Source organism: Uloborus diversus, chromosome 2, assembly GCF_026930045.1.
Source record: "Uloborus diversus isolate 005 chromosome 2, Udiv.v.3.1, whole genome shotgun sequence".
NCBI classification, from domain to species: Eukaryota; Metazoa; Arthropoda; class Arachnida; order Araneae; family Uloboridae; genus Uloborus; species Uloborus diversus.
Window position 1 is genome coordinate 161,409,520 of NC_072732.1, and position 27,047 is coordinate 161,436,566.

Here is a 27,047-nt window from a genome sequence, read left to right on the forward strand (position 1 = left end):
GATTAAACATTATCGTGTTCATGAAGCGAAAAAATACCTTATGTGAGAAAATAACCACGGAATGGATTAATTCGTCAAAATTGTAATTTTTTATTTTATTTATTTATTCATTTATTTAAAAGGTATTGCACACTACAGAGAAAAATCCAATTACAGTGGAAAACTACACAAAAGTAGCAATTAAAACAAATTATACACTTAAATATTAAAACATTTAGACCTAAAATTATAAAATGACATGTTGAAAATATCTAAATCGGGGCAATGAATGTTAAAAAGTTTGTAAAATTTAAAAAGACAAAAACTATCAAATTTCGTTAAAATATTTTTAAAGCATAAATGAATCCTAGGAGTCCTATTTGGGACAGCAAATTAGATGGGATTGACAATATCGGGGCAATCAATTAAATTATTTAGGACCTTACAGAAAATAAGATGACACAAAAGTTCACGGCTTGATTTAAGGCTATTAACTTTATAAATGTTACACAAATAAGAGTAAGAATGAGTTGAAAAATCATGATAATCAGATCATTATTTGTATTGATAGAAATCGCGTTTTAAATTTCAACAGTTGTCGATACACATTACAATTTTCTTCACATGAAAAAATTTTTTCTCTTTACCTACTGATTTAATGCAATTGAATATGCCTTCTAGTAAGTTTCTACACATATTGTGCACTACTTTTTTTCCTGATAAAATTCCGCGTTCTATAGTTGGTGTGTCAAAAATGCCTCCAAAAGCACACAAACTTTCAGAAACTATTGAATTAGAAGTAGTATTTAATGTACGTAGCTTTATACATCTCTCGTTTGGAAGACGAGTGCCACAATACGAACATTTTAATTTTCTTTTTTTTTTCGCTTAAAGGTCTTCAACGTACGTTATCGTCTTTGGAAAATAATGACAGATATTTTTTGTCGAATATTAACCACTGGAGAGCACAGCAAACCTACTTCCCTTAACGAAAATTGCACGAAGAGTTCAACTTAAAACGCTTTTCCTGTAAAATTTCATTTTTTTTTTTTTTTTTTTTTTTTTGTATTGTGGCACTCTTCTTCCATATGAGCGACATTTCCTTAATATTAAAATATTTTTTAGGTGTCGGGATCAATTACTTAGTTCAAATGTTTATAATACGTTGGACATACTAAAGATCACTTTGATTTTTTTTCTAAGAATTGCTTCTATGACAAAAAGTCAAAACTATTTCTTTGTGGTTTTTGGCAACAAAGATTATGATTTCAATGGAATGAGGTATTCGGTGAGTTTTTACTTCATCGGTAGAACTTTATGACAAAAAAATTAACGAAACTGCACTTGTCATCAAGACTCATGGCTATATCTAATACGACTTTCATAGACACCACAAAAAAAAGTTTCTGTTTATTCGATTAACTTCTTTTCATTTTAAACTTTTATTTTGAACTGAATCGAGACTTTTTTTTTTTTCATGCATGATAATCATGGTACAGAATTACTTAATATGAGACAAACACGTGTTTCATGTCATATCAATTACAGTATGTAGTCGCTTACTCATTTCACATGATGGTTTTGAAGCAAAATGACATTAAACACAACTTCTGGAAAATTTTGTTTTTGACATTACCTTTTACTCGCATTCTATTGCTTCAAATTTTAAATTTCAAAATCGACAAAAAGTTTACAATGAATGATAAAATGATGCATTTAAATGAATTTTAAACTCAAGCGGCATAATCCTTTCAAAGAATGATCAAGTGCAAAATATCACTGATGCTGTCAATTCAGAGACAGCACCTTTTTGACGTGCTGCGTTTCAAAGTACAATTTCAGAATTGTTCTCTTCTATCAAGTAAATAAGTACAACTTTTTCATGAAAATCATATTCTTATCAACTGGAAACTTCATATATATAACAGTCAATAATCAAGTAACGTTCCTGACGTCATCAACAATGAAAATCGCGTCACGGCATGATGATTTGATTATATGATGTTCAATCTTAAAAAAAAAGGTTTTATTGTGTCAAGACTGAACTGAATTCGGTAACGTAACTGTCTTACTGATAAAACTGTAATTTCAGGGGAATGAAGAAATAAATAAGTTGTCAATAATGAACCCTATCTACTGGAGTTTAGGGTTCATCCACTGGAGTTTGGGTTAAAATTTCAACTATCAAAATATCACTAAACAGGCAATTGCTTCGCTCAAATATGTAGAAACAATCTTCACTGGTCATATTTTGACGGGTGGTTTTCTAGTTTATCATAATGAAAAACTATAAGATTTAGGCACGCAAATTGTTGACTTACATCATATAAAACTACAATTCCAGCACTGTTCCCTTCTGTCAAACAAATAAGCACAAAAGTTTTCGACAAAAATTAAACTCTTATCAAATAGCATTCATTTATGGTAAACGGAAGCACTTCACACTAAAGCCACGGATAATTTTCCTATTTCACCATAATCCGTGTCCACGTTCCATTTTAATCCGTTCTCATATTACTCCAATTGCGCAAAGATTCCCTTGCAATTTTTTATGAAAATCATATTCTTATCAAATGGCATTTATCATAACGACAAACTATCAAATCTAGGCATGCAAGTTTTTGATTTACATCATTTAAAACTACAATTCCAGCACTGTCCCCTTCTACCGAACAAAAAAGCACAATTTTTTGACGAAAATTAAACTCTTATCAAATAGCATTCACGTATGGTAATCGGACGCACTTTACGCAAAAACCACGGAGACATTTCCTATTCCACCATAATCCGTGTCCACGTTCCATTTTAATTCGTTCTGATATGACTCCAATTGCGCAGAGATTCCCCGGCATCCGATTCTTTTGACGACACGGAGCACTTAAAGGGTTGAATAATGTCGAAAGCATTTTTATGTTCCGTGAACGAGTTCTCAGGTAGAAGATGAACAGGCTGAAGATAAATGGTTCGGATGAACCGCAGCACAAAGGAATTTCGAAGCGAAGATCGAACGAAACTGGGGCATGTGCGCGTAGGGGCTGGAATGCCAGTCATTTACGGGGGGACAGATACGCTGGAAACATTATTTAAGGAAGTTTGGTTAAAGGACGATAGTTTGGAGAGTTGGAATTGCATAGGTGCTTATTTGGTTGAACTTTTACGACTCGGCAATAAATTTTTGCGATAAAACTTTGATTATGATGACTACTTTCCGATTAGAGAAGTTAATAAAATAATAAGGATTTTTCTGGGCGGTTGTTGAGCAATTCCGTTTATATCGGGAAGAATGTTCCTTATTCACTAAAGTTAAGAAGAAATTTTCAGCTTGAATAAATTATAATTGAATGACGCTATTTTTATACGATGCAAAGAATTTCAGACATAAATGGCAAATGTTTAACACTAAAAGTTAGTTTAAAAATTTGCTATTTTACTTTAACTTGTTAGATACTTTTATTCACTGAATTTTGAGCTAGTACAATCGTCGTTTATCCGGACCCCGTTTTTTTCAGCTTACAGTGATATCCGGTTTATCCGGACGTTTGGTTAATCCAGATCAAATTTGTAGGGTTAAAAAATTATCCACTTAAAAAAAAGTCTAAGTTATTATAACAAGAATGGTACTATAAATGTACCAAATATTTGCTTTTATTCCGATTAAATGTACCTGTATAGGTCGTACAATAAATTATTGTGATCAACAAACAACATGGCTTACTTGTCTAAATAGGGCTTACTTGTTTGAATTTCTCGTCAGAAATGATAAATACTTGTACCGATAAAAAAATTAATAAATTGCAAACTTTGACAACATAGAGTAAAAGGTAATGCGTAGAAAGTAAAAAATACCCTAATCATTACTTTTAATAAAATTCGTCCGAAGTGAGTGTGACATAAATAGCACGTCATTATTAGAAGCATTTTACGCAGTAAATAATAATTTAGATGGAAACTAAAGATTTGAATAATACGCAAAACTTTCTTGGAAACTCTTTCAACTATTTCATTAATTTTATCAGAGCACAAAATCTTACTATTTTAAATAATATTTATTCTACATGCGTTAACTAAACTTTAATGCTAACTATTACTAAATCATTACTCTTGAAATATGAAACACATGATTGAATGATTTTAGTAAGAATGGTTGGTAAACGTGTTCTCTTCGTTTAACCCCTCTTTGTTTAATAATATAAAAGCATTTTGTATTTTTGTATTCTGTGCGATCTTAGATTATTCAATAACGATGTCTCATTTTTTCTCCTAGAAAACATTTGCATATCAATTACATAATTCACATTTTTCAGAAAGAGCAGGAACAGAATTTATTACATTATCGCTGTTTTAGTGACACTTCTATGTGCTCAGTTTGGTGCCTATGAGATATTGAAGAACAGACAAGTATACTTTGAAAAAAAAATTAAATAAATTTATAAAATACAATGAAAATTGTACGAAGGGTACTACATAAATAAAGCAGATTACCTTCATTAAGAATAATTTATAAAAGACAGCGAAAAGTGTGCATAGGGTATAAAATAAATAAAGTAAATTACCTTCATTAAAAATAATTTATAAAGGTCAATGAAAATTGTTCGTAGGATATTAAATAAATGAAGTAATTTACCTCTATTTAGAGTAAAAAACAGTTTATAAATTTTGCAAAAGTTCTTTTATTGTAAAGACGCATCTCAAAAGTTGGATTTCCTTGTGAACATAGTGTATTGTCTTTTATTAAATGATAAATTACAACTGTCAAAAAAATTATAAAATAAAATTTAAAAGAACTCAAAGTATTTAATGCTAGTTTTCTTCGAAAATGAAACTGGCTACTGATAGTACGAGGTTTAGTAGCAAATAAATGCTCTGCTCAGTGGCCTAGTCAATAAAAAAAGAAAAATCACCGAATATGGGTACCTTTTGGATTTTTTTTTTTTTTTTCAACTCGGAAGCCTGTGCCGGTGGCGCCCTCGTGTTGTGTTTGATAAAAACTCGCGCGTCTGGTTGTGCGAGGCATTCTTTACATGAAGAGCCTGTGCAGATGTGCTGGCGCACCAAGATTGGTTTATACATTGGTAAAATATTTTTATTAGATGATTAAAACAAAGTTTTATCATCTACCTTATTAACATACAGTCCACTATTAATTTACCGAAGGAACCATACCAAACATGATTCAGAAAAAAATAATCAAATGAGACGAATAATAAAGTTTAGGATTCTGGGATGAAGATCATATCAGTTTAAAAGTTAAAAAGCATTTTAGCTATGAACTTTAATTTTCAAAAATCGAAAGAGATTTGTTTACACGGGGTGCCTTCTGTTATAAAGAACCACTAGAATAACATTGAAACGCAATGGTTTGCATTTCCTTAACCAAATATTTGCACTTGAAACAACTAATACTCCTATTTTTTCGATTACCAGTGAGTCTAAATGAGCCTAGTTGAGGCAGTTTTCAAGCTAAACGTACTGCTCCTCCCTTGATTTTTTTAAAATGACCTTGCGCAATGAACCCTAACAGCACTGTTTTCATCTTCACGCAATGAACCCTACGCAGCATCCTGCCTTTTCTGGAGGAAAAAAAAAGTTGTTTCGATCCATATTGCGTAATATTTTTCGATATTGCACTTTACCTCGTTCTTTTCTGACCTGATTTTCATTCTTATTTAAGTGCATTAATTACATTTGATATCGAATGAATACTGAAAAAGCACATACTGAAAGCTAACGTAGAAGAAATTGTAACTTATAAAGTTACAATTTTCAACGCATAAGAGTAGTGGAATAAGATTACTGCAGCACTGTAAAAAAAAAAAAAAAAAAAAAAAAAAAAAAAAAAAAAAAAAAAAAAAAAAGAGCTTGAAAACAAGCTAACTCCTCTTCAACTGCAACTCAGACCACTGTTTCTGACCACAACACGAATTAACAACTCTAACACAACTAGTTCCGACATTATCCGTTGATGTTGAATGCATGCTAAAAAAAAAAAAGAAAATGCTCCGTTTCAGAATGTACTGTCAATGTGAGTGGCTCAACCCAAATTTTAGCGATAAAAGTCTAAAATGAGAAGAAATTCACAAAGTAATATAGTTTGTTGGTTAATTTTAGTTTTATACTCAGCAGAAAAAGCAAATGCAAACCTGTAAAGTTATTTAAAGTCTCCGGATTGCTTGGCTCTGGAACTTTATCTGGAATGGTGTCGAAGCATAGAACTTACGATTGTTCTGAGATGGGACTGTTTAATATACGTTTATTGCTTTCAAATGTAATGTGTTTTAGTTGGAATATACAATAAATGTTCGTCTTTAGTAACTGTACTACTTTTAACCACAGTTAGAATTGATGTGAAAAAAAATAATGGAGAAATACACAATCTAAATACAACAATCAGAAAAAAACCATTTTGAGGAAAAAGTGGGAGGAAAAAGAAGACTTCTCTTACTGCGGGTTGAAGTAATAAAATAAAGATAACAATGAATGCTTCGTAAGTTCCTTTTTTTGCGCAAGTTGTCTGCTCGAGTATTAACTTGTTTTATATGTGTACGGTATTTGAAAACAAAACTGAGAGAAAGTTCACGCTGTGTTAAGGCATTAATATCTTCTTTCAAATTACATAAAACTTCAGTGCCTTGAAAAAACTGTCAAGAGCATGATTTTTTTTTAAAGCAAAATGTCATATTGCGACGCAATTAATCAAGTAAATCAGTCATGTTTTTGCTTTGATTTTTATTGCTTTGTATTTACTAATTCAGTGCCTTATTTTTGGATCAAAGATTTATGATATCTACCATAGACGGTCATATTAAATGAATCGTTTGATGAATATTTTTCTCTTCTGTTGCGAATATTAAAGTCATATTTTTGAGTTTTGCAAGAAGCAGAAGATGGTAAAAAAAAAAAAAAAAGACTGCTTAAAAACTTACTCAAACGAAATGTAAAAAAAGAAGGGTAACAAACAAATGATATTCTCTTACGATTCAAAAACGACGTTGGTTATTGCTTTTACTGCAACGATAGCATCTAAGATAAATGTACTAAAATTATCCAAGAAACCTTTTGAGTGCTTAGTCTATTTTTTCCTCAAACATTCTTCTAAAATTTAATCTTCCACTAAAAATATGATTCTACTGAAAGGGAGTGGGAAGCCTTAAAATAACATTTTAGCAGGAAACCTTTAAAAAACGTTCAAAAAAATAAAGAAGTCTTCTGCGATTGGGAAAAAAAAAACACATAGCTAGTTCCCTTTCAGATGGAGGAAATCAATAAACTACTATTACTTTCACGTGTGGGAGGTTAAAAAATAGTGTTCGCCAAAACAAATTGTTCCTGAAGGATTTTGATGAATGGCTGAAACCAACAATTACAAGGCAATCTCTCAAAACAATGAAGAGGAAATGGTACAAATGGGGCTAGAGTACTAATTGTTCCAATGGATGTTTACGTATCCGTTTTAGCTGTTTCGCCCATCAGAACATCGTTATGTCTCTTTTGGGGCACAATATCATGATGAATCAAAATTATTTCTAAAAATAGATTCACATATAAAGTACAGTACTCTGGTAAACGTTTTGTGTTGACCAGAATAAAAGAAGCTTATGTCGTTTTAGGAGGTATATCCTCGATATTTACTCCGTTACATTCACTGAATCATCGATTTAAACGAATATACTTTAACTTTTTTAATAAGGTAAGTTCTTGAAATCACCTCAGTGTGTTTTTGTCAAATTAGTTGTTTAAATTTTGATTTTATGGGGGGAAAATGTATTTACTGAACAGTCACACCATTATTGTGTAAAGCGTAAGATTAATGTTGTTAGCTAGTTTCTATTTGTTGTAGATATTTTCTCCGTGGTTTGTTGTATAGGTATTTAATTGGTCGCCAGCTAGAAACTAAAATGTGGTGATGCGTCAACTTCTGAAACGGAAAAAGCAAGCTAAATTTAGCAAGATAGAGCTTCATCGAATTAAATCATTAATAAAGATTGAACTACATTTTATTATGGTTGTTTTCAGACACTTCAGTAGTGTATTACATTTTAAACAGATGATAGTTTCTTTTGCATAATAATGGTGTTATTGCAGATAGTCTGTTACAGTCGATATAGATTCTTACCCTACCAGAAAACGTGATTGTGCGTAAAATAGTAGAACAAAGTATCAACGATGATACAGAACACCTTTATATCGATATACCAAGAGTAATGAGAAAAAAAAGTCAAAACGAGAATACATTAATAACAGTAAATAATGAAATTCATATCATCACGTTAATGATATTTTTCTTTAAGTACAAGAAAAAACACCAGACAAGGACATAGTACTGAGGATCATCACTAGCATGGTGCATTGAAAGATACATAATGCATTGAAATGTGTAAACACAAAAAGGAAATAAAGAATCGAGGATCCTCCGCAACTTTTTAACGATTCTGTTCCAGCTAGTCCATGACTGTCGAAGCATGCTTTGATATTCAATTTCTTGTATACTTACTGTTACATGCTATTCATTCTTATGCGATATAAATGCCCAGAAGCGTAAAATACCCATATCCTCGCATTTTAAAAGCACATTTTCCACTTTTGTTGCACCATAACCTAACTTTCCGAAACTCTTCTCCCAGTGCTGGATATGCCGTATTTTATGAGTTTTTCTGCTTGGGGAAAAGAAACGTACACCATCTATATTTTATTCAGGAATTTAATCAGGAGTGTTGTATCTTCTATAAGCCTTCATTTTATTTTCTCCCTCTTTCTCTCCCCCATGCAGCATGTTCTGGAACCGCTACAAAAAGAGGTAAGATCCTTTCCTTCTGTTTGCCTCGCAAAATAAAATGTATAAAAATCACGAAACGCCTGGTTATTTATTCATTTTACTTTCAAAACCATTGCGAGATCCATATTTTCGAAACCAGCTCGTAGCACTGCGCATCAAAAACTCATCAATATTTTATCTCCTGTGTTAATGTATAGGAAGAGTGAAATGGAATTCTGGGAATTTATCTTATTTGTGTGTACGTGCTCGGGTGCTGTACGGCTTTGTAAAACGACACATAGTAAGACATGTCTTCTACCCTTGATGGGTTCGAAATCTTTGTTTTAAAAGCGAAATCCCTGTATATTACGCATTTGTCTCTGAGTGCAAGAAAAATTGAATTTTCTCGCGTAAGTTGAAAGTAGAGTATACACTATTTCGCAGAAGAAAATGAATTTTACTTATATCTTTATAACTGACAAAGGATTTTTTTTTTTCACAGTATCTAATTTATTCAAGTATTTCAAAAACTTTTCTAGTTTTCCAAGTGCGTCTGTTTTTTTAAGTAAGTAAATGGTGATTAGACAAGATATAAATGCATATTTTTTTAACTGCATTATTAAACACAATGAATTTTTTTTTCTTTGCTTTAAACTGTCTTCCAAAAATTGAAAGTTGAGTATACTCCATTTTGCCGAGGAAAATGTCGCTTACAACTTTATAACTGACAAAGGTTTTTCTTCTGATAATATCGAATTAATTCAACTATTTTTAAAAAATCTTGTTTTAAGTGCATTACTAAGTAAATGATGATTAAACATCATTTTAGTGGATAGTTTGTTTTAATTAAAATAATCAAAAATCGAGTAAATTTTTTTTCTTTGAATTTTTTTCCTTAAATTAAAATTACAGTGCACACTATTTCGAAGAGAAAAATAAATTTTTGTTATATCCTTGTAACTGATATTTCGAAAATTTTGAAAATATGTCTTTAATTCAAGCATTTCCAAAACTTGTCTTTTTTTAAGTGCATTGCTAAGTAAATTGTGATAAAACAACGTTACAGATCATTTTTCTTAAATTTCATTATCAACAAATTATAAATTTTTTGCACATTTGTTAACCATACAACCTTGGTTACCTAACATTTGCAATTCAACAGCCAGATATTCATTTAGTTTACATTAATAAAGTGCATATTGTCTGAAAAAAAAATAACTTTTTGAATAAATAGGCTTAACAATGCATCAACGTAAATATTACTTCACAGGTCTATTGTGCCTTCATAACTTCCAAAAGTGTACGGATACATTTATTTTCAGTTATATTTTAATGTCTTTTCATTAAACATATTCAACAAGAGGCACAAACTCCTTTTTGTGTTTGGCAGTTTGACTAAATTTATTTCGTTTTTGCATTTAAAATAATTTATATAACAGTTTTTACTGCTTAATAAAGTTTTATTATTTACAAATATAAAAATATATTAAGAATTAACTATAGGAAAAAACGCTTTAAGCAACTATTTTATGTAAACAAAATGTTTAAATTTTGGCAATAAAACTTTAAGACCAGTGGATTAAAAAATTCATGAATAAATGACTTTTTCCATGAAACTCACGATTGAACAACTTTATAAGTGAAAAGAAAACATGTAATAATACTTTTTAAAATAAAAATTTTTCCATCGCCAATATTAAAAAGAATTGACATTTTGGCGAGTAATTACAATGGCAGCCAATTTTTAATTTCACTCAGATAAAAACAATATTCTTTCCTCCCACTCATCCATTTAACTGTCAGAAGTTTTTTTATACGTAGATTAAACTCGCTTTTTTAGTTTAAAATATCATTTTTCGTTTTTTCTCAAATACAAAAATAATTTCCATTTTTTACAGTAGAACAAGCGTTATACGTGGCCAAGTAGTTGGAGCATCTGGAAGTGGAATTGTTGGAGTTAGAGTTGGCATAGACCCAAACACAAAAACGGGATCAACTTTAACTCAAGAAACTGGATGGTAAAAAATATTTGTTTCGCATTAATAGTTTTAAGATGTTATCTTTTGTGGTAAAACTAACGTCTGTTTGTTTTTTATATTATTATTTTTTCACCACTAACCCAAATTTCAGTATAAAGCAGAATGCTGGCAACAATGAATTACGTTGCCGAACAACAGGAAATACAGTTTTGAACCTATAAATTGTAACGGTATATATTTTGAACCTATAAATTGTACCGGTACCTGGTTACAAAAACTGTATCTGATTAATCGTTTTCAAATTTTACGAAGCACTATGCTAGAAAGCAGAATTTCCGTTTCTGTTTTATTATTATTAAATTGTTATTATTATTATAATTTTTTAGCATTTGATTTTAAAACTGTATTTTATTAATATAGTTTTACAATAATTCGTACAATCAAGTAGTAAGATTTTAATGCATTAATATTTTTAAGCTATATTTGTACTTCATCAATTGCAATTTTCTGATCGATATAAGATGAATAATTTTGCTTGTTTCAGTCTATTGTTTTTAAAATTCTGACATAATTTGATTGTTTTTTAAGCTGCAAATTTGAAACTTATCTTAAATAAAATAAAATATCTTTAGTTTAACCAAAAATACATAACATGACACCAGAAATAATCCAACAGTTTAAAATAAAATTTATGAATTTATATATTATCATCTGCAGTCGGAAAGTTTATGTCTGTCCCTTGCACCAGCACCGCCTGTCAAATCCAGCTTCATTCTTACAACTTCACTTGAAGTCTGACATCACATTTTTTCCCTCTCCGCGGAAAGTGAAGTAGAGAAAAGTTTAGCTGTTTATCTGGGTAGTTGGACTTAACCTGATTGGCGTTGCGGAAAAATTTAACTGAAGGCTATTTGCGGAAGAGTGTACTCCAAATTTATCGATAAAGTTATGGTTTTTTTTTTTTTTTTCTTATAAAAAATATGTAAAAGAAAATATTTGAGGCAGTGAGAAGAAAAGGGATGTAAGTAGCAAAATGAAAAATTAGGAGATAACTAATACAAATAGTAGGTAGACCTCTGTCTTGGGACAAGAGATAGTACTAATAGCCCTAGTAGGTTCTGTTATACAGCATGATTAAAAAATACTTTTCAATGAAAACCTACCAAGTTTCTTATCTTTAAACGCGTTTTACTCAAAACTTGAAAATGTCCACCGACATCCCTTTGCTTCTCATTGCCTCATTTGTGCTAGAATACTATTTTATTCTGAATCACAGATTGATGGGCCTTTTTTTTTGGGAGAGGGGGGGTAATTATAGATAAAATTACTGCCTCCTGAACAATCTTTGAAAGAAAGCAAAAAAAAAAAAAAAAATATATATATATATATATATATATATGTACTTAATATACTTATATATATATATATATATATATATATATATATATATATATATATATATATATATATATATATATATATATATGTACTTAAAGATTGCGCCAATGAGAAATTTTATTATTTTTTATCTATCAGATTGTAATAGATTTTCTAAAAAATAATTTATTTAAGGCAAAGTTTTGCAATGAAAATTTCATGCAAGGGTATACTCGAATAGAGACACCAGTTGCATTGGCCGGTTGATTAGATGACGTCACTGTGAGTTTTCATAGGATGTTTTTTGAGCAATCACATTGCTTATTGTTCTCATTTGACTGTTTTGGCGTCCTTTGATTTTATTCCCCCCCCCTCCCCGCCTCCCTCTGCAGCACCACCGTTGACCGACCTCACGATGCTGCTCCTCTAGCGAAAACCGTCTCCAGGTTGCTTCCATATCCAACACACACAAACGCGCATACATGCACACCTACACACACCTAAACACACCTACACACATACACACACGCTCATGCCTGCACACAGACACAAACACACATGCCCACATGCACACGTGATAGCGAAAAGCATAATTTGAATTCAAGACGTCAAAATTCAAATTAATTAAGTTTATTAGTAATAGTTTTCATCGACCGGTAGCTCTATCAGAACGTGCCTGGTTAGTCACCGGTTACTCTATTCGAACAAATCCCAAGAATTCCCGTTGAAAATTTTAAAGTGGTTCAAAAATATTTCCCTGCAACTACTACACACTTTATTTGGGGGAGGGGGATCTAGTTCATTCAAGGCTGATTGATGCATTTTTCTATCTTACTTCTTTTCTAAAACTTTTTGATAAGCTTATATTTTAATTTTTTGAAGAATGTGACACTTTTTAAGTGTTAAAACTCTTCATTAATGTTTCACATTGTTCGAATTTCGAATTGATAGATTCAAAAGTCAAATAGTATTAATAATAAATCACGAGCATTTTAACTGATATTTCAGTGAGATAGTTATCATAAATATTAAGATTACATTAAATTTATAACTCACATACGCAACGTTTAAACAAGGCTTTTCATAACATTAAATTTCCTAAAACTTAAAAATGTGTAATAAATGCCTTTTTTTTTTTTTTTTTTTTTGGTTTACTCTTTCTAGAAATCGAACTGAATGGAGTAACTAAGTTAAATGACCATAATGAAACATAAATCGCATATACAGTAAAACCTGTAAAGTTGACCACCTATGTAAGTTGACCACCTGTCTAAGTTGACCGCTATTTTCAGGAACAGAATTAGATCTTATCATAAAATTCAATCTCTATAAGTTGACCACCTGTTAAAGTTAACCACTAAAGTAGGGCACCGCAAGTGGTCAACTTACGCAGGTTTCACTGTATTATAAAATATAAGCTGTACACCATCTTCGACGACAGAAAACATTGAATGATATGTATTTTCGTTTACTGATTAGATTTTTACATCCAATTTACCTTGAATTAAGTTACTTGGCAATTAAACAAAGATAACGAAAATCCAAAATGAACTCAGAAAAGTGTAAATGCAAATTTTACCAAGTCAAACAGCATTGAAAAATCAATGCCATCTATCATGTATAAATTTTGCTCTCATTATTTGTCGTTTAAAGAAAACAAACAAATACCGAATCACTAAAAGCTCCACGTCCAATTCAATTAAAGTTGCAAAACTTTAGAAATGTAGTATTTCATACTTTCTGTGTAGTTCTAGAAACAGTTAAAATACTTAATGATAATTCATTTACCTTTCATTCTAGAATGTTGGATGCAGTAAATAGTATTTATTTAGTCTCAAAATGGAGAAGTATCCTAATAACTAATTCTGTTTTTGAAGGATAAATCCAGGTTTTATTTAAAGAGGTTTAGTAAATGTTAATATTTGAAAGTTTTAGTAATATGGAAAGAATTCTTAATGTGTTTCAATCTGTAGCAGTTAATGAAACATTTGATCAGTGTACTTTTCGTAAATGCCTACAATGTGCATTAATTATTCATTATTAAGAGGCGAATGAGTACAAATGTAACAATATATGATGCAAATCAAGAACTGCTTATTATTTTTCCTTGACCGTTGAATGACGTCCAACGATTTTATTTTTCTATGCTTGTAAACTTGTAATGCAGACGTTCATGTGCCTCGGAATCGAATTATTTATAAACGACCTTCTCGACTTTACACAATCCTTTCGACGCAAAATCAGTATCCAGCACACAATATCCAGCTCCAGGAATTCCTTTGAATTTTGACGTTTTAATTCAAATTATGGTTGCGATGTAAGCCATTAGTAGAAACAAGAAACCCAACAAGTAGGGTACTATCGCAATTCGTTATTGCGAAATAATAATTTGAATTCAAGGTCTCAAAATTCAAACTGTTTTTTTTTTCTCCCCAGTCAATGAAAGTAAGAAATAGTCAAAACTTTTACCGAAAATTTTCAGTTTCTTCCCAGGACAAATGATAGTCTGCAGTACTAAAAATCAGGCTCTTAATTTTTTTTCTAGTTTTTAAGGGTATATATAATGTACTCGTAGTTTCTTCATACACTGCGTAATTTTTAGGTTACATCAACCAAATAATTTGCTTAATATAACATATTGTGTAGCAATAACTAGCAGTCGGAGAAATTCTCTTTAGAATATTTGGAAACAGTCGACTCTTTTTTTCGTTAAAGTTTGCACAAAAATACCACTCAAAACCTGTTTTTATGTGTCAAAAAAACTTGTTCATTTTTGTTCTGATTTAAACAATAGATATTTATGTACATTTTTGGACAAACTAGACGAAATCCAGCTTTATGAGAAACGATTATTAAAAATTTAAATACACTGCTACATAATTTTAAGCGTATTTTTCTTTACTACAAGTAAAACCCATCGAACTATTAATTTCAAATGTATTTTATTTCATACACTATTTCAATTTTTACTTAAATATGTTGCTTATTCACACACTTCAGTTATAACTTCTGCATAAACTAATAATTGTAAACTGTTTTTACAGGTTTGATCTTCTCGTAAATGGTGGTGGTGCCGTGAAATTGCACTTACAAAGAGAACCATTTTTAGTTCAAACGATTACAGTCATGGTACCATGGAATGAAATCGTAGTTGTCGATAAAATAATATTTCAACTTCACGAAAAGAAGAAACAAAGTGCAACTGATGAAACAAAGTCAGCAGTTTGTGTTGACCACGACTACGACACCATGAAACCAGTTGTGTTAGCAACATGGAAGCATGGCTTCCAAGGAGGTTGCCCTGAAAGGAATTCAGTACTAGCAGAATCTCAGGTTGGTTTTTAGAGTCACTTGATCCATCCCATCTTTAGTATTAGTGTTTTGTACAATTCGCAACTCAAATAAACTATAGGGGGTGCTGCAGCCAGTCTAATGGCGGATGAAAAAGTTAAAACAAACAAATGTCGTAACTTATGACTTGCTTTGACATTTAGTTTTTTCATCGGGTTTGTGGGAAGCTTTCTTTTCTGTTCTTCTGAAATTACATTACACCATAAACTGTCTGAAACTTGTAGTTTATAGTACCCCAATGAAAACACGTGGAATGGAATGTTTTACCTTTTTCTTTAGTATTGTTAATTACCGCAAGGTAGCGTATTCGAGCTCTGGAGTTGCGAATTGTTTCGTTTAATTGTTCTTCAATGTTTTTCATGCTGTTTCCTTCCATAAATTTTTTCGCAGTGTTGAAATACAACGGACGATGTTCAACTTAATAAAATTAGAATGATCGAGGAGTTATGCCCGAAAAACTTCACGAATTAAATTTACAACTTTCCAAAAGAAAATTATTTCTTACTTGTTGACTAACTCTAGGCAATCGTGTTAGATGTCAGAGAAACTCCCCTCACGGAGCTAGATAACTATCTGGAGTGCTTTCTGCTGTAAAAGTAACTACGGAGCAGCTTATGTAAAATAGTCAGGCAATAATTACGCTTTTTTCTCAACATTCTTAAGAGTCACTTGATCCAATTTTTGGAAACATCATTAGCATTACTGTTTGTTTTGTCCAACTGTTGCGTTCAATTGTTCTTCAATTATTTTGCATTTATTTTCTTACACAAACCTTTTTGCTGTCTTGGACAAAACTCGACTCAATAAAACTGGAATGATCGTGGAGATATGTCCGGAGAAATCCACGAATTAAATTTAAAACTTTCCAATTTTAATCTTTTTCTTACTTACCCAATAGTTCTAGGCAACCTTGTTAGATGTCAGAGAAATTCTCAGAGAACTATATAACTACCTGGAGTGCTTTCTGTTGTAAAAATTACTACAGAGCAGACAGTCAGCTAATGAATACGCTTTTCTCCAAATTCTTGACGCTAGTTTCGGATTTAAATGGTCAAAACATCACATCAAATGGTCAGATTTCTCCCAAATCCAATACTTTCTTCTGCACATTAGTTTCAGCTAAAAAAGGACTTCTTGGACTAAGTGTTACTACAAACGTAACTAAGGAAAATTAAATCCGTGATTATATGATAGTTTAATGCAAATATGAAACTGAATTTCGTGTAATATGAAACAGTTTTTTTTTTTTTAGGTAATTTATAAATAATATTGAGCGATGTAGAAACGAAATGTAAGAAAAAACGAAAATAATATTTCTTTACATTGATTGAAGCCATTTAAGACTAATTAGGGCTAGCCTAACCTAGAGGCGTCGTAATGCTATTATCAAATCCTGCGTGCTGCGTAGTCTTCACAGTGCTGCCAGATTAGGTTTGACTAGGCTTGCCAAGACGGCCCAATTATTAGGCAAAATTCCTGTGTCCCAGCCAGTTCATGTCCCTGAAAAAGATAAATTTGATTGTAAATGAGCAGAAAAGTGTTAAAAATAATTAACTGTGAAGATTATTTAGGATATTTATATTATCATTTGTAAGATTGACTTGAAAAATTAACACCAGATTAGCTTGTGAGGATTTTTCCCAAATTAAAACCAAAAAAATAACTTTCTAAAGAAGTCCTGTAAAATGAAAAGTGCATCTAAATATTGTTCCATTTTTCATTCCTGATTCAAAGTGTTTTTTCTAATTAAAATATCTTGTAAATATTTACATCTAAGAAGTGAAATGTTAAAATTTTACCTGCTTATGTCATTTATTACTACCTCTGTTTTAGAATCATAATTAGTAACCATTTATTCATAGCATTGAGAATGAACTGCTCCATAAAACACTCCAAATATCAGCCACAGGGGTGTAACCTTTTGAATACTAGCGACGCTGGAAGGGGGGGGGTCATTTTTTTCGGTGTTTCGGTTGAACATTTCAGAAATCTGATAAGTCTAGGTTTGACTCACTATAATTTAAAGAATTTACAAATAAAATAAAAATTTAAATAATCATAAATAATGAAACCAACGCAGTTACAAAATGAGGTACGTTACTTTGCGTAAAGAAAATAACTTTAAAAAAAAAACAAAGGAAAGCAAAAGTTCAAAATTTTTTTTTGTGTGCTAGAAAACAATAAAATTAATTTAAGTAAAACCATATATGAAAAATATTGGTTTTAAATATTACAATAAATAAGCTACCGCATGTACTGCGAAAATACAATTTTAGTTTATTCGATAGGCAATAAATAAGCCTTCGTAATTCATCCGCAATATATATATATATATATATCTATATATATATATATATATATACACCTTAATGCTTAAAATAATTAATGCAGCGTGTGTAACCCAGATATAACGCTTTATTTGTTCTGTAACTTACAGTTTATTTATTTTCAAATATTTATGTACGAAAAAGCTTTTGCAGTGACAGAACCGATATTACCTTCATGTTTACACAAAGCTAGTAGAGAAATTTATCGAAATATTTTCGTCGATTACATTTCTTCATATTTTTACGCCCTTAACCATCGTTCGAAATACAGAAGTTGGAGAACTTTATAAATATTTTATCTTCTTTCGGAAACACAGTCAACTCTCGAAGAAAAATCTCAGTAATGAATCGCAGATGTTTTAACAACTTGATGCATCTTAAGAACATAAAAGTCTTGCTCAACAGTTTTCTTCTTAAATATCCGGAGGACAGCATCCCAAGAAAACCGGTTTGACCCAGTTTCATAAACCTCAAGAAAAGACGGTCATAAAATAGGCATCACTTTAGATGATGCTTCCATGGATTGGATCTTTTTTTTTTCCTTGTTCGTGTAAGATCGTAGACCTGGATCGATATTTGAGATTTGATTTGTTGACCCTATGATCCTGACAGTCGAATCTTTTAAAGATAGGTCCATAAACTTTCGAAAAGTCGAAGGCACAATTTCGAGTGAATTGCAAATGATTCGGGGACTTTTTTGAGTTATAAATTCAGTATTGAAGAAATGCGTGATCTTCTTTTGACGGCCTTTTTTATTCTCCGCATGAATAGACAAAACGCTGAACGCTGCTGTATAGAGTTACTTTTCCAGAATCGGAGTTTAAAGTTCGTTTTAAATAAAGAAAAACTGACGTTTTAAAATAAAATTATTGAAATCGCGCACTTACTTTTTTCAGAATATTTATAGAGTTTGGATATTGGTCTACCTCAGTTTATCATTTGACTGTTAAATTGCTACAGAGGATCACATTGAAACTAAACTGTTTTTCCTTCCCCGGTCAATTTATATTCAAATAAATTTTTATGATGGACGAATTTATTTTTTAGACTTCCTTTTCATAATAGAATAATGAAGAAAGAGTGTCTCTTGGGGAAATGTACGATGATATTCAAATAATACACTGCTTGACAATTGCTAAGGAACAAGTGATTTATGCAAATTCGTGCCTCAGACAGAGGAACAATGGAAATAAATTCAATATCAGATGGCATGGTAGATCAAGACTCGTTATCTGCATAAGAAACAGTGCATACAAACTCAAGATTTGTACGGAAATTCACGCTGTTTGGTGTTTAACAAAAATAGTGCTGGATGCTGAAAAAGTTTTTTCACTGAAATTCTGTTTGGTTCTTGAAATATTCAAGAGTAAAATGTCAGCTAAACATCATTTGATAACCTATGATTGTGGACGAGCAGTTGGACGACTGGAAGCAGGTCAAAGTGTCACCATTGCAGCTACTGAAATGGGTGTAACAAAAAATGTCATCTCGCGATTAAAGAAGGCCGCTGAAGGTGGAAATGCTTTGCAAAAGCATGCCGGGGGTCGTGGTAGAAACATCACACCTTCAGAGGATAGCTATGTAGCCACGTGGCAAAAAGGAACAGAAAATTCACTCCTGGAGGGATAGCTGCAAATTTTACAACCGCTACCGGTGCGCATGTTTCTGCAAGAACTATTTCATGATGATTAAACAATGTTGGATTGTATGCACGGAAGCCCGTTCGTTGCATCCCACTTCAACCACGCCGTCGTCGAGAGAGACTACGTTGTTGTAAGGAACATGTTAATTGGGATCGTCAAAATCGGTCTAGAATGATGTTCTCTGACGAATCTCGTTTCAGTGTGACTAGTGGTTCTGGTCACCAGCTACTGTAGAGAGAGCGTGGAACACGTTATGCACAAAAATTTGTTCGTGAACGTGATCGGTACGGCCCAGGCGTGATGGTGCGGACAGGCATTATGCACAATGGCGGAACAGCGCTTCACATTTTTGAACAAGGAAGCGTTACGTCTCAAAGGTATTGCAGAGAAGTTACACTGGATTATGTTCGTCTTTTTAGGGGGCTGTAGGTCCAGACTTTCTCTTTATGGACAGCAATTCACTGCCACACTGGAGCATTAAAGTATCAGACGCACTTCAAAGTGAAAACATTCTCCGTATGTAGTGGCCTGCGTTCTCTAACGACTTAAATCCAATTGAACATGCCTGTGAGGGTCTTGGCAGGCGTGTTGCGCAAAGAACCATCCCTCCCAGAACAGTACAAGAACACAAATCCGCCTTGAGAGAGGAGTGGGAAAATATCCCCCAAGAACACCTTGATAGTTTAATGGGGAGTATGGAAAACAGATGCAAAATGTGTATAAGTGTCCATGGTAATCACACGTCATACTAAAGTACTCATATCTCCATCATTATGACCTAGATCAGTTTTTTGTTATTGTTTGAAAATCATCTAAGTAGGATTTTTTTTTTTTTTAATTTTAAGTTTTTGCTTCATTGATGCAGTAATATCTGTACTATTTTGTACTTATAATAAAGGCACATCCTCCCTACTAACTATATACTTAGTTCTCTGTGTTTAATCATTGTCTACTCTTTACTATTCCAGAAAACGTAATAGTTCCTTAGCAATTGTCAAGCAGTGTATTTTCAAGCGGCTGAGATGTTTCCGTTTTTCATTTAAGTTCTCATTATACTGAATTGAGTAATTAAATGTCATTTGTTTATTTCTTTCATATCCTACTATTTTAAAATGAAAAATATACTCTCCCGTGAAATGAAAAAATAAAATAATCCTTTTTTTATTACAAATATTACTATTTTACAAAATATTGAATTAGTTTACTATAGTGATAATAAACTAACAGGGTAATCTAGGGGTTTGACGCTTATCTCTTTCGCTCAAAGGCGCAGGTTCGATACTAGCTCCAATCGGTGGAGTTTTTAAGATACAGAAATGAGTTTTTGAGAAATTTGAAGAGACGCATTTTGAATTCAAAAGAAAATGTTGGTGTAGGTGTTTTTTTTTTTTTTTTTCAAATGAAACGAAATGCGCAAGTTTTTAAATCAAGCTAACGTAGAATAGATGGCAGAAATGCAAAAAAAAAAAGGAAATAAAAGAAATAACTGCAGTTTCTGTCCTTTACCTGCCAGCAGCAGAACAAACCAACCCCATAAATTTTGATTTTCATGCATAGACATCTATGATTTTGTGTACTAAAAGATCGTAATTCTATCTGGTTAATTTTATTTATTTATTTCTTTAAGCAAATGTTAAAATGACTTTTATCTATTGCGAGTTAATTCAGTTTACCTTACGTAATTATTTGTCCATTTCTGACTTCTTTATCCACTTTAAATAAAACGGAAAAGGTTAATTGAACGAGGTGATCGATAATCGCCGGGGTTAAGGCATTTTCGCAATAACTTAAGCAATTTGTTTCCATGAATACTGTCACAAATTTGCTGCATCTACCTGAACTCATTCTTTTAGACAGGAAAATAACTTATGTTATTCGTCTAACAAAATGTGTTAACTACAGAATGTCAATTTTTACTTGTTGAACACCAAACATGTTTTAGACGAGCCATTCGATTCGGCAACATCAATTTTAACTTGCACTGATTTCTTCCGAAAATCTCTGAATCAAATTCCAAAAATTGATTAGATTCTAACCTTGAGTGCCCAAGGTCGTGGGTTTGAACCCTGCACCAGCTGATAAATTTTCAAAACAAATTTCCTGCGATCATTCTTATTTCTTATTTAGAGTCACAACTGACTACAACTGTATTTATGTCGAGGACTGCATACTAAGTGCCTTGCCTCCATTATTTTATATACCGATAGATGGCAGCACCATCACCGGATCGAACAGTTAATGAGAATTTAGAACTAGTCCAGGAGCTAATAGCTACCTAGTACTAGCACCCCCAGAAGTATCGTTTCACTTGGAGGACATTGAGACCACGAGCATATTTAACGTCGCCCAGTCCCCTTTAATGACGACGGTGGGTCTTCGACCTTCGAGGTTCGAACCCAGGACCCTCCGGCCCCGAATCCGACACTCTACCGATCGGGCTACCGCGGCCCCTCCTGCGATCATATTTTACGACTGTGAACAGGATCATGTTTACGACTGTAAAACATGTAAATGAGCCCTTGCGTATTCGTTTTACTCCTCACGGCAAATGGCAAAACTAAATTTCCAAAACAGTTTTGCATTTATACTGGTATGTTTGAATAGAGTAACCGGTGCCTAACCAATCACGAGTGGCTCACCAGGCACGTTCTAATAGAGCTACCGGAAGATGAAATCTAAGGAAAATATCCTCACCACACCAACCACTGACGTCATCAAATTGACCGACCTGCTGCAACCGATTGCTTTATGCAAGCATCAGGTGTCTCCATCTGGTGGGAAACTAAAAATTTTCTGATTGTACTGCCTGTGCACCGATGTTGGTGCTACATAAAAGAATATGTGAAAAGGAGGGAAGCACTAAATCTGCTAATGGTGAAGGACCTATACGTAGCCGTTTATAAATAATCAAAGTAGACACAACATTTCAAAACAAGTGATAGATGTAAATGAAAGTACATTTATCAAACTCAGCTTTTAGTTTCAACATTTTATAAACTGTAAACTATAGAAACTACCTTATGAACAAGAAAACAAGGAATACGAAGGAATTGGTAGGTTTTAACTAGAAAAATTGGAGTGGATTTCAGTTCCATTAATGCTAATTCATATGAGTTGTTAAAGCCTCTTTTTTTTTAATTTGCGAAAGCCTAATTTCGTAAAATAATTTTTTAAACTGTAAATTAATGAAATTTTTAATCAAAATTTTTTAGGTCATACAAGAGAGCTTGCCAATTCCAGGGACGGATTTACATCTTGTATATCACAGCAGTCGAGCTGGAGGCTATCTCTCCACGATCCAGCTTCAACTGACTCCAGATACTGTTCCAAAAGACCTAAAATTAATTCATTTGAGAATAGCGATTGAAGGTATACTTTTTGAAAAACAGTTTGAAGCGGACCCAGCTGTAAAGTATACGTACGCTTGGAATCGGAGGAATGTCTACAGACAGAAGGTTTACGGTGTTGCCACAGCCACAGGTAAATAGTTTTTCCCCTATAAGTAGGAGCGACGGGACTTTGGATCGTGGGGCACATTGAACCGGTTTCAATTATTTTAATATTATTGACATTTTTTATTTTAATGTATGATCAGTTAGTAGGGCCCATGGTCTTATACATCTTATAATGAAATCACATGGTGCAGTTACTGAACAAATTCTATACCAGAAAGTGTTATTGGATCATTCCACGGAAAAAGGTCATTTTGTTCTGCACGTGACGCCTCATATATTTCATTAAAAAGATACTTTAAAATATTAATGAACATATTAATAAATTGCAAACTTATGTGTGATTTCCCTAAGCAAAACAATTCGTCATTACCCTTTAAAATTATTACTTTTTAATGAAATATATGAACCGTCACGTGCGGGACTTTTTCGTGGAATGACACTATTTCAGTAATGCTGAGTAACTTTCAAAAATATAGTTTTAAAGTTATACATTAAGAAAGATAGCTTTTAGTTATTCAAATAAAAAGGCAACACTTATATTTGTAAAGCTTACTTTACAAATGGAAGTGTTGCTGCTGTACATTAGTACAGCATGTACACATTGTGCTTTAAACGAAAGTCATTTATTGCTGAATATCTCTGTAAAAGTAAACCGTTAGACTATCTTCGTGGAGGGAATAGCATGTAGACAGAATCATTATTTTGGGAATCGCAATTCTGAAAGCAATTCAGATAATCAAAGTTCGGACAATAGAAGTTTGGACCACTGGGAATTCTACTGTGCCTGTATAAATGTGAAAAGACGGTATTTTTACAATGAAACAGTAACGTATTTCTTCGGCATTGATCCGATGTATCTGAACGATGTGAACTTCGAGTGAAAACTTCTTTATAATTTCTGAAAATTTTTCAACAAAAAGCTACCTTTCTATAAACTATATAAAATTTAGCCCCTAAAGCACTAAGTCTTAAAAAATGCATATTTGATTTTACCTTTCGCTATTTTTTCTTCTTTATTAGTTTCAAACTATTAAAGAAATAGCATAAACTAGACACAAAAAAACTTTTAAATAATATTACGCATTTTTTTAACATAATATAAAAAACTTAATTAAATACTCCATTTTTCTCTTTCGTTTAGCTCTAAAAAAGAAATTCTTGATTTTTTTTTACCTAGAAACATAAAAAAAGGAGCAGTAGTCAATTATTCTTGAAAAATTGAGGTCTGTAAAACTAACTCCTTACATACTTGTTCAATGAGGTTCTGTTAATCCCATGGAATGGCTTGTCTCTTATCTTTTGCAATTACTGAACATGTAGCAGTAAAATTATTGGTCTTTAGTATTTTTAGAAACATAAGCTCCATTGAATAGGAAATCAAAGTAATTTGTTTCATATATAACTGAGAACACATACCAATAGATAAGACCTCATGCGAACACAAATTTCTTTCTTTATTTTTTCGGCTTTTTGCTTATGAGTTAATATTATTTTATGTGCATTTTTAAAAAGAATTGGTGGTTGGTTTATTTTTATGCTGTCTTTTATTTCGTCTTATGCTTCATTCTTCTTGTTAATGTTGACAACGTTATCAAAACAAAAAGTAACTAAAGGCTAAGCACATGTTTTTTTTTCGGGGGGGAAGGAGGGGAACGATGTTGTTTCAATAAAAGGAAAACTCCCTTTGCAAGTTCTAAACCCGTATGTGTATACAATTTTGGGCTTGAATAATGCTGCTTTCATTGCTTATTTTTGTTGTACAAAGCTAGACTTTCTAAAAAAGTTTGTCTTGCGTTTCATGAAATTTCATGATTTAAAAATCATTAATGAAAAACAATGTTTCAAAAAACTAAATTAATGAAAGTGAAGATTTTAGCTTTCAATCAAAGCAGTGAATAGGAGACAGAAATCAGAAAGTGCTATGCACCGAAAAAACTGAAACAGAATACCTTCACTAGTTTTAAATCGTATCAGTTTTTTAATTTAAAAAAAGGAGTAATAAGTTATTTATTTTAAATGTAGGAATATTTTTGAATTTATAAACCCTTGGGTAATGCATGGTTATAACGTATTCTAATAACAATTGCTTCAAAAAAAAAAAAAATTCATAGACAAATATTACAGTTAAATTTCAAAAACTTTTTAAAAAATAATGATTAAAAACATTTTTTATTTCCAAAATAAAACTTTCAAAACTTTGCCTTGATTTTTCTATGTTACAACCGATCTTTAAAGAAAAATAAAATTACTTTTTACTATGAAGTTCTCAATAGTTATTGCAACATCAATGTTAGAAGTCAATCTAAAAGTTCAAAATGAATTTGATCATTTTTTATTGGAAACATGTGTGATATTTTTTGTTTCACATTTGCAATATGCTACTGAAAGATACTTTCTTTTGATGCAAAAAAAGTTGGAAAAAAAATTAGCATTTTAATTTAACAGTCTCCAAAAGGTTTGTTTTAACTAAATTCTAGACTAGTTTTTTCATATGTTGATTAACTTCTTTTAAATCAGTTTTCTGTGATAACTTCAGTCACAAAGCTCAAAAAATGTTTACGTAACTAAATTCGTCTTGAATAGTTTAGCAATTAATCACTGTCAGTGCTGTTTAGGAGAAAAAGTCTATTTTTTTGTTTAAAAGATTTTTATAGTAAAAAATATTCAATGCAATATGATTAATCAAACACGAAACATCAAAACAACAATTAGATAATTGATTGCTTTAGAAATTATGGCACAAAAATATCTAATAACGCACGAATATAATTCGTATCAACAAAAGCATCTTCAAACTCATCTTCAGAAAATTCTATCAATAAACAATCCCCATCTCATCTTCGCATAAACAACAAAGGAAGTAACATCGCGGAAACTTTTTCTCTCCACGCCACACCAGAAAAGAATTAACTGCATTAAAAATACATATTCGCTGTGCCCATTTGGTTAAGTGAAAAGAGACAAATTGATAGCAAATTCATGGAAATGGCGCAGCAGAGCGACAATTGGATCGAATAAACACGCCTTAAATGCAAGGTAAAAGACATCCGCATTTGTCAATAATGTGTCACACTCCCGGCATAAGGAACAGTGGCGGATCTTTTCAATCGACGTTCTGAAGACAGACTGTGTAATTATGGTAAAAGCACACTAGCCGATGATTGTCTCACATAAAGAGCGCCAATCGATGCCTTGGCTATTTATTTCTGGAAGTTCTTAAGGGAAGAGGGTTAATATTTTCAGCGTGATGTGCATATATTGGATTGGGATATTATTTCTTCGTAACGTGGACTGTCAGAAGTGATATTTATTGGTTTTTCTTAATCCAATACAATTAATGAATGCGGTTAACGACTAGATGGTAGCATTCGACAGGATGAAGTTCGACGAATAGATGTACAAAATTAATTTAGGGGAGTGATTTGTTTTGCTTATTTTGAGGCTCGATGTTGGTTGCCGTGTTCAAGCATTTACTTTAAACTGGTGGTGTTATTAGCTGATTGATTAATATTCTTGATGCGTAGTATATTTCGCATGGATGGATTAAGCAGAGGTTATATTTACCGCTGGAGGATACAGCGTGCTACCGTTTAACCTACAAAACGTCTATTTTCGCAACGGTTAGTTACAGATACATACACGTCCAATTGCAAAAATGATCAAAATAAGGTGTAGAGTTAAGATATTGAAAGTTTTAAGCGAAAAATAAATACGAAATCTAACTTTTGATACGATTCCTAGGTCCCCCTAATTTATGTTTAGGGAAATGATCTCTATTCAAAAATAATTCCTACACAAAAAATGTTTATATCAGTACAACTAATATTCACCGAGATGTGAAGCACAGCGTTTTGTGCCTTCCCCTGCTTTACTCTCGCAGTCAATAACAGAGGGGAAATATAGCGGCTAACGAAGGTTTAAAATTAGACGTGTGCATAGAGTGTGTGTTTCTTCATATTGTTCAAGCTTTTGTGGTGTGTTTTTACTTATATAGCATAACATTTCCATTGATTTTTCAATAACAATGAAAATTATGCATATTTTGTTTTGTTTTTTTACTTCGACAACCTGTCATTCTTCTGAAAGGGCGATAAGTACCAATCTCATCTGCTGCGCGGTCCTTAAAATTTTAACCTCCAATATCTATTTGAGTTTTGACCGCGAATGTTTCAAATTTTTTGTGT

At 32.1% G+C, this 27,047-nt stretch overlaps 1 protein-coding gene across 1 annotated transcript in view; it reads left to right on the forward strand.

The window, feature by feature from the left end:
- LOC129216635 (teneurin-m-like) overlaps positions 1-27,047 on the forward strand; it is a 210,043-nt gene that overhangs the window by 88,470 nt on the left and 94,526 nt on the right. Inside the window, exons 13-16 of the mRNA XM_054850851.1 lie at positions 8,747-8,773; positions 10,630-10,749; positions 15,132-15,420; positions 22,621-22,888. Coding sequence (XP_054706826.1) covers positions 8,747-8,773; positions 10,630-10,749; positions 15,132-15,420; positions 22,621-22,888 — 704 coding nt within the window. The remainder of the gene's footprint in view (positions 1-8,746; positions 8,774-10,629; positions 10,750-15,131; positions 15,421-22,620; positions 22,889-27,047) is intronic.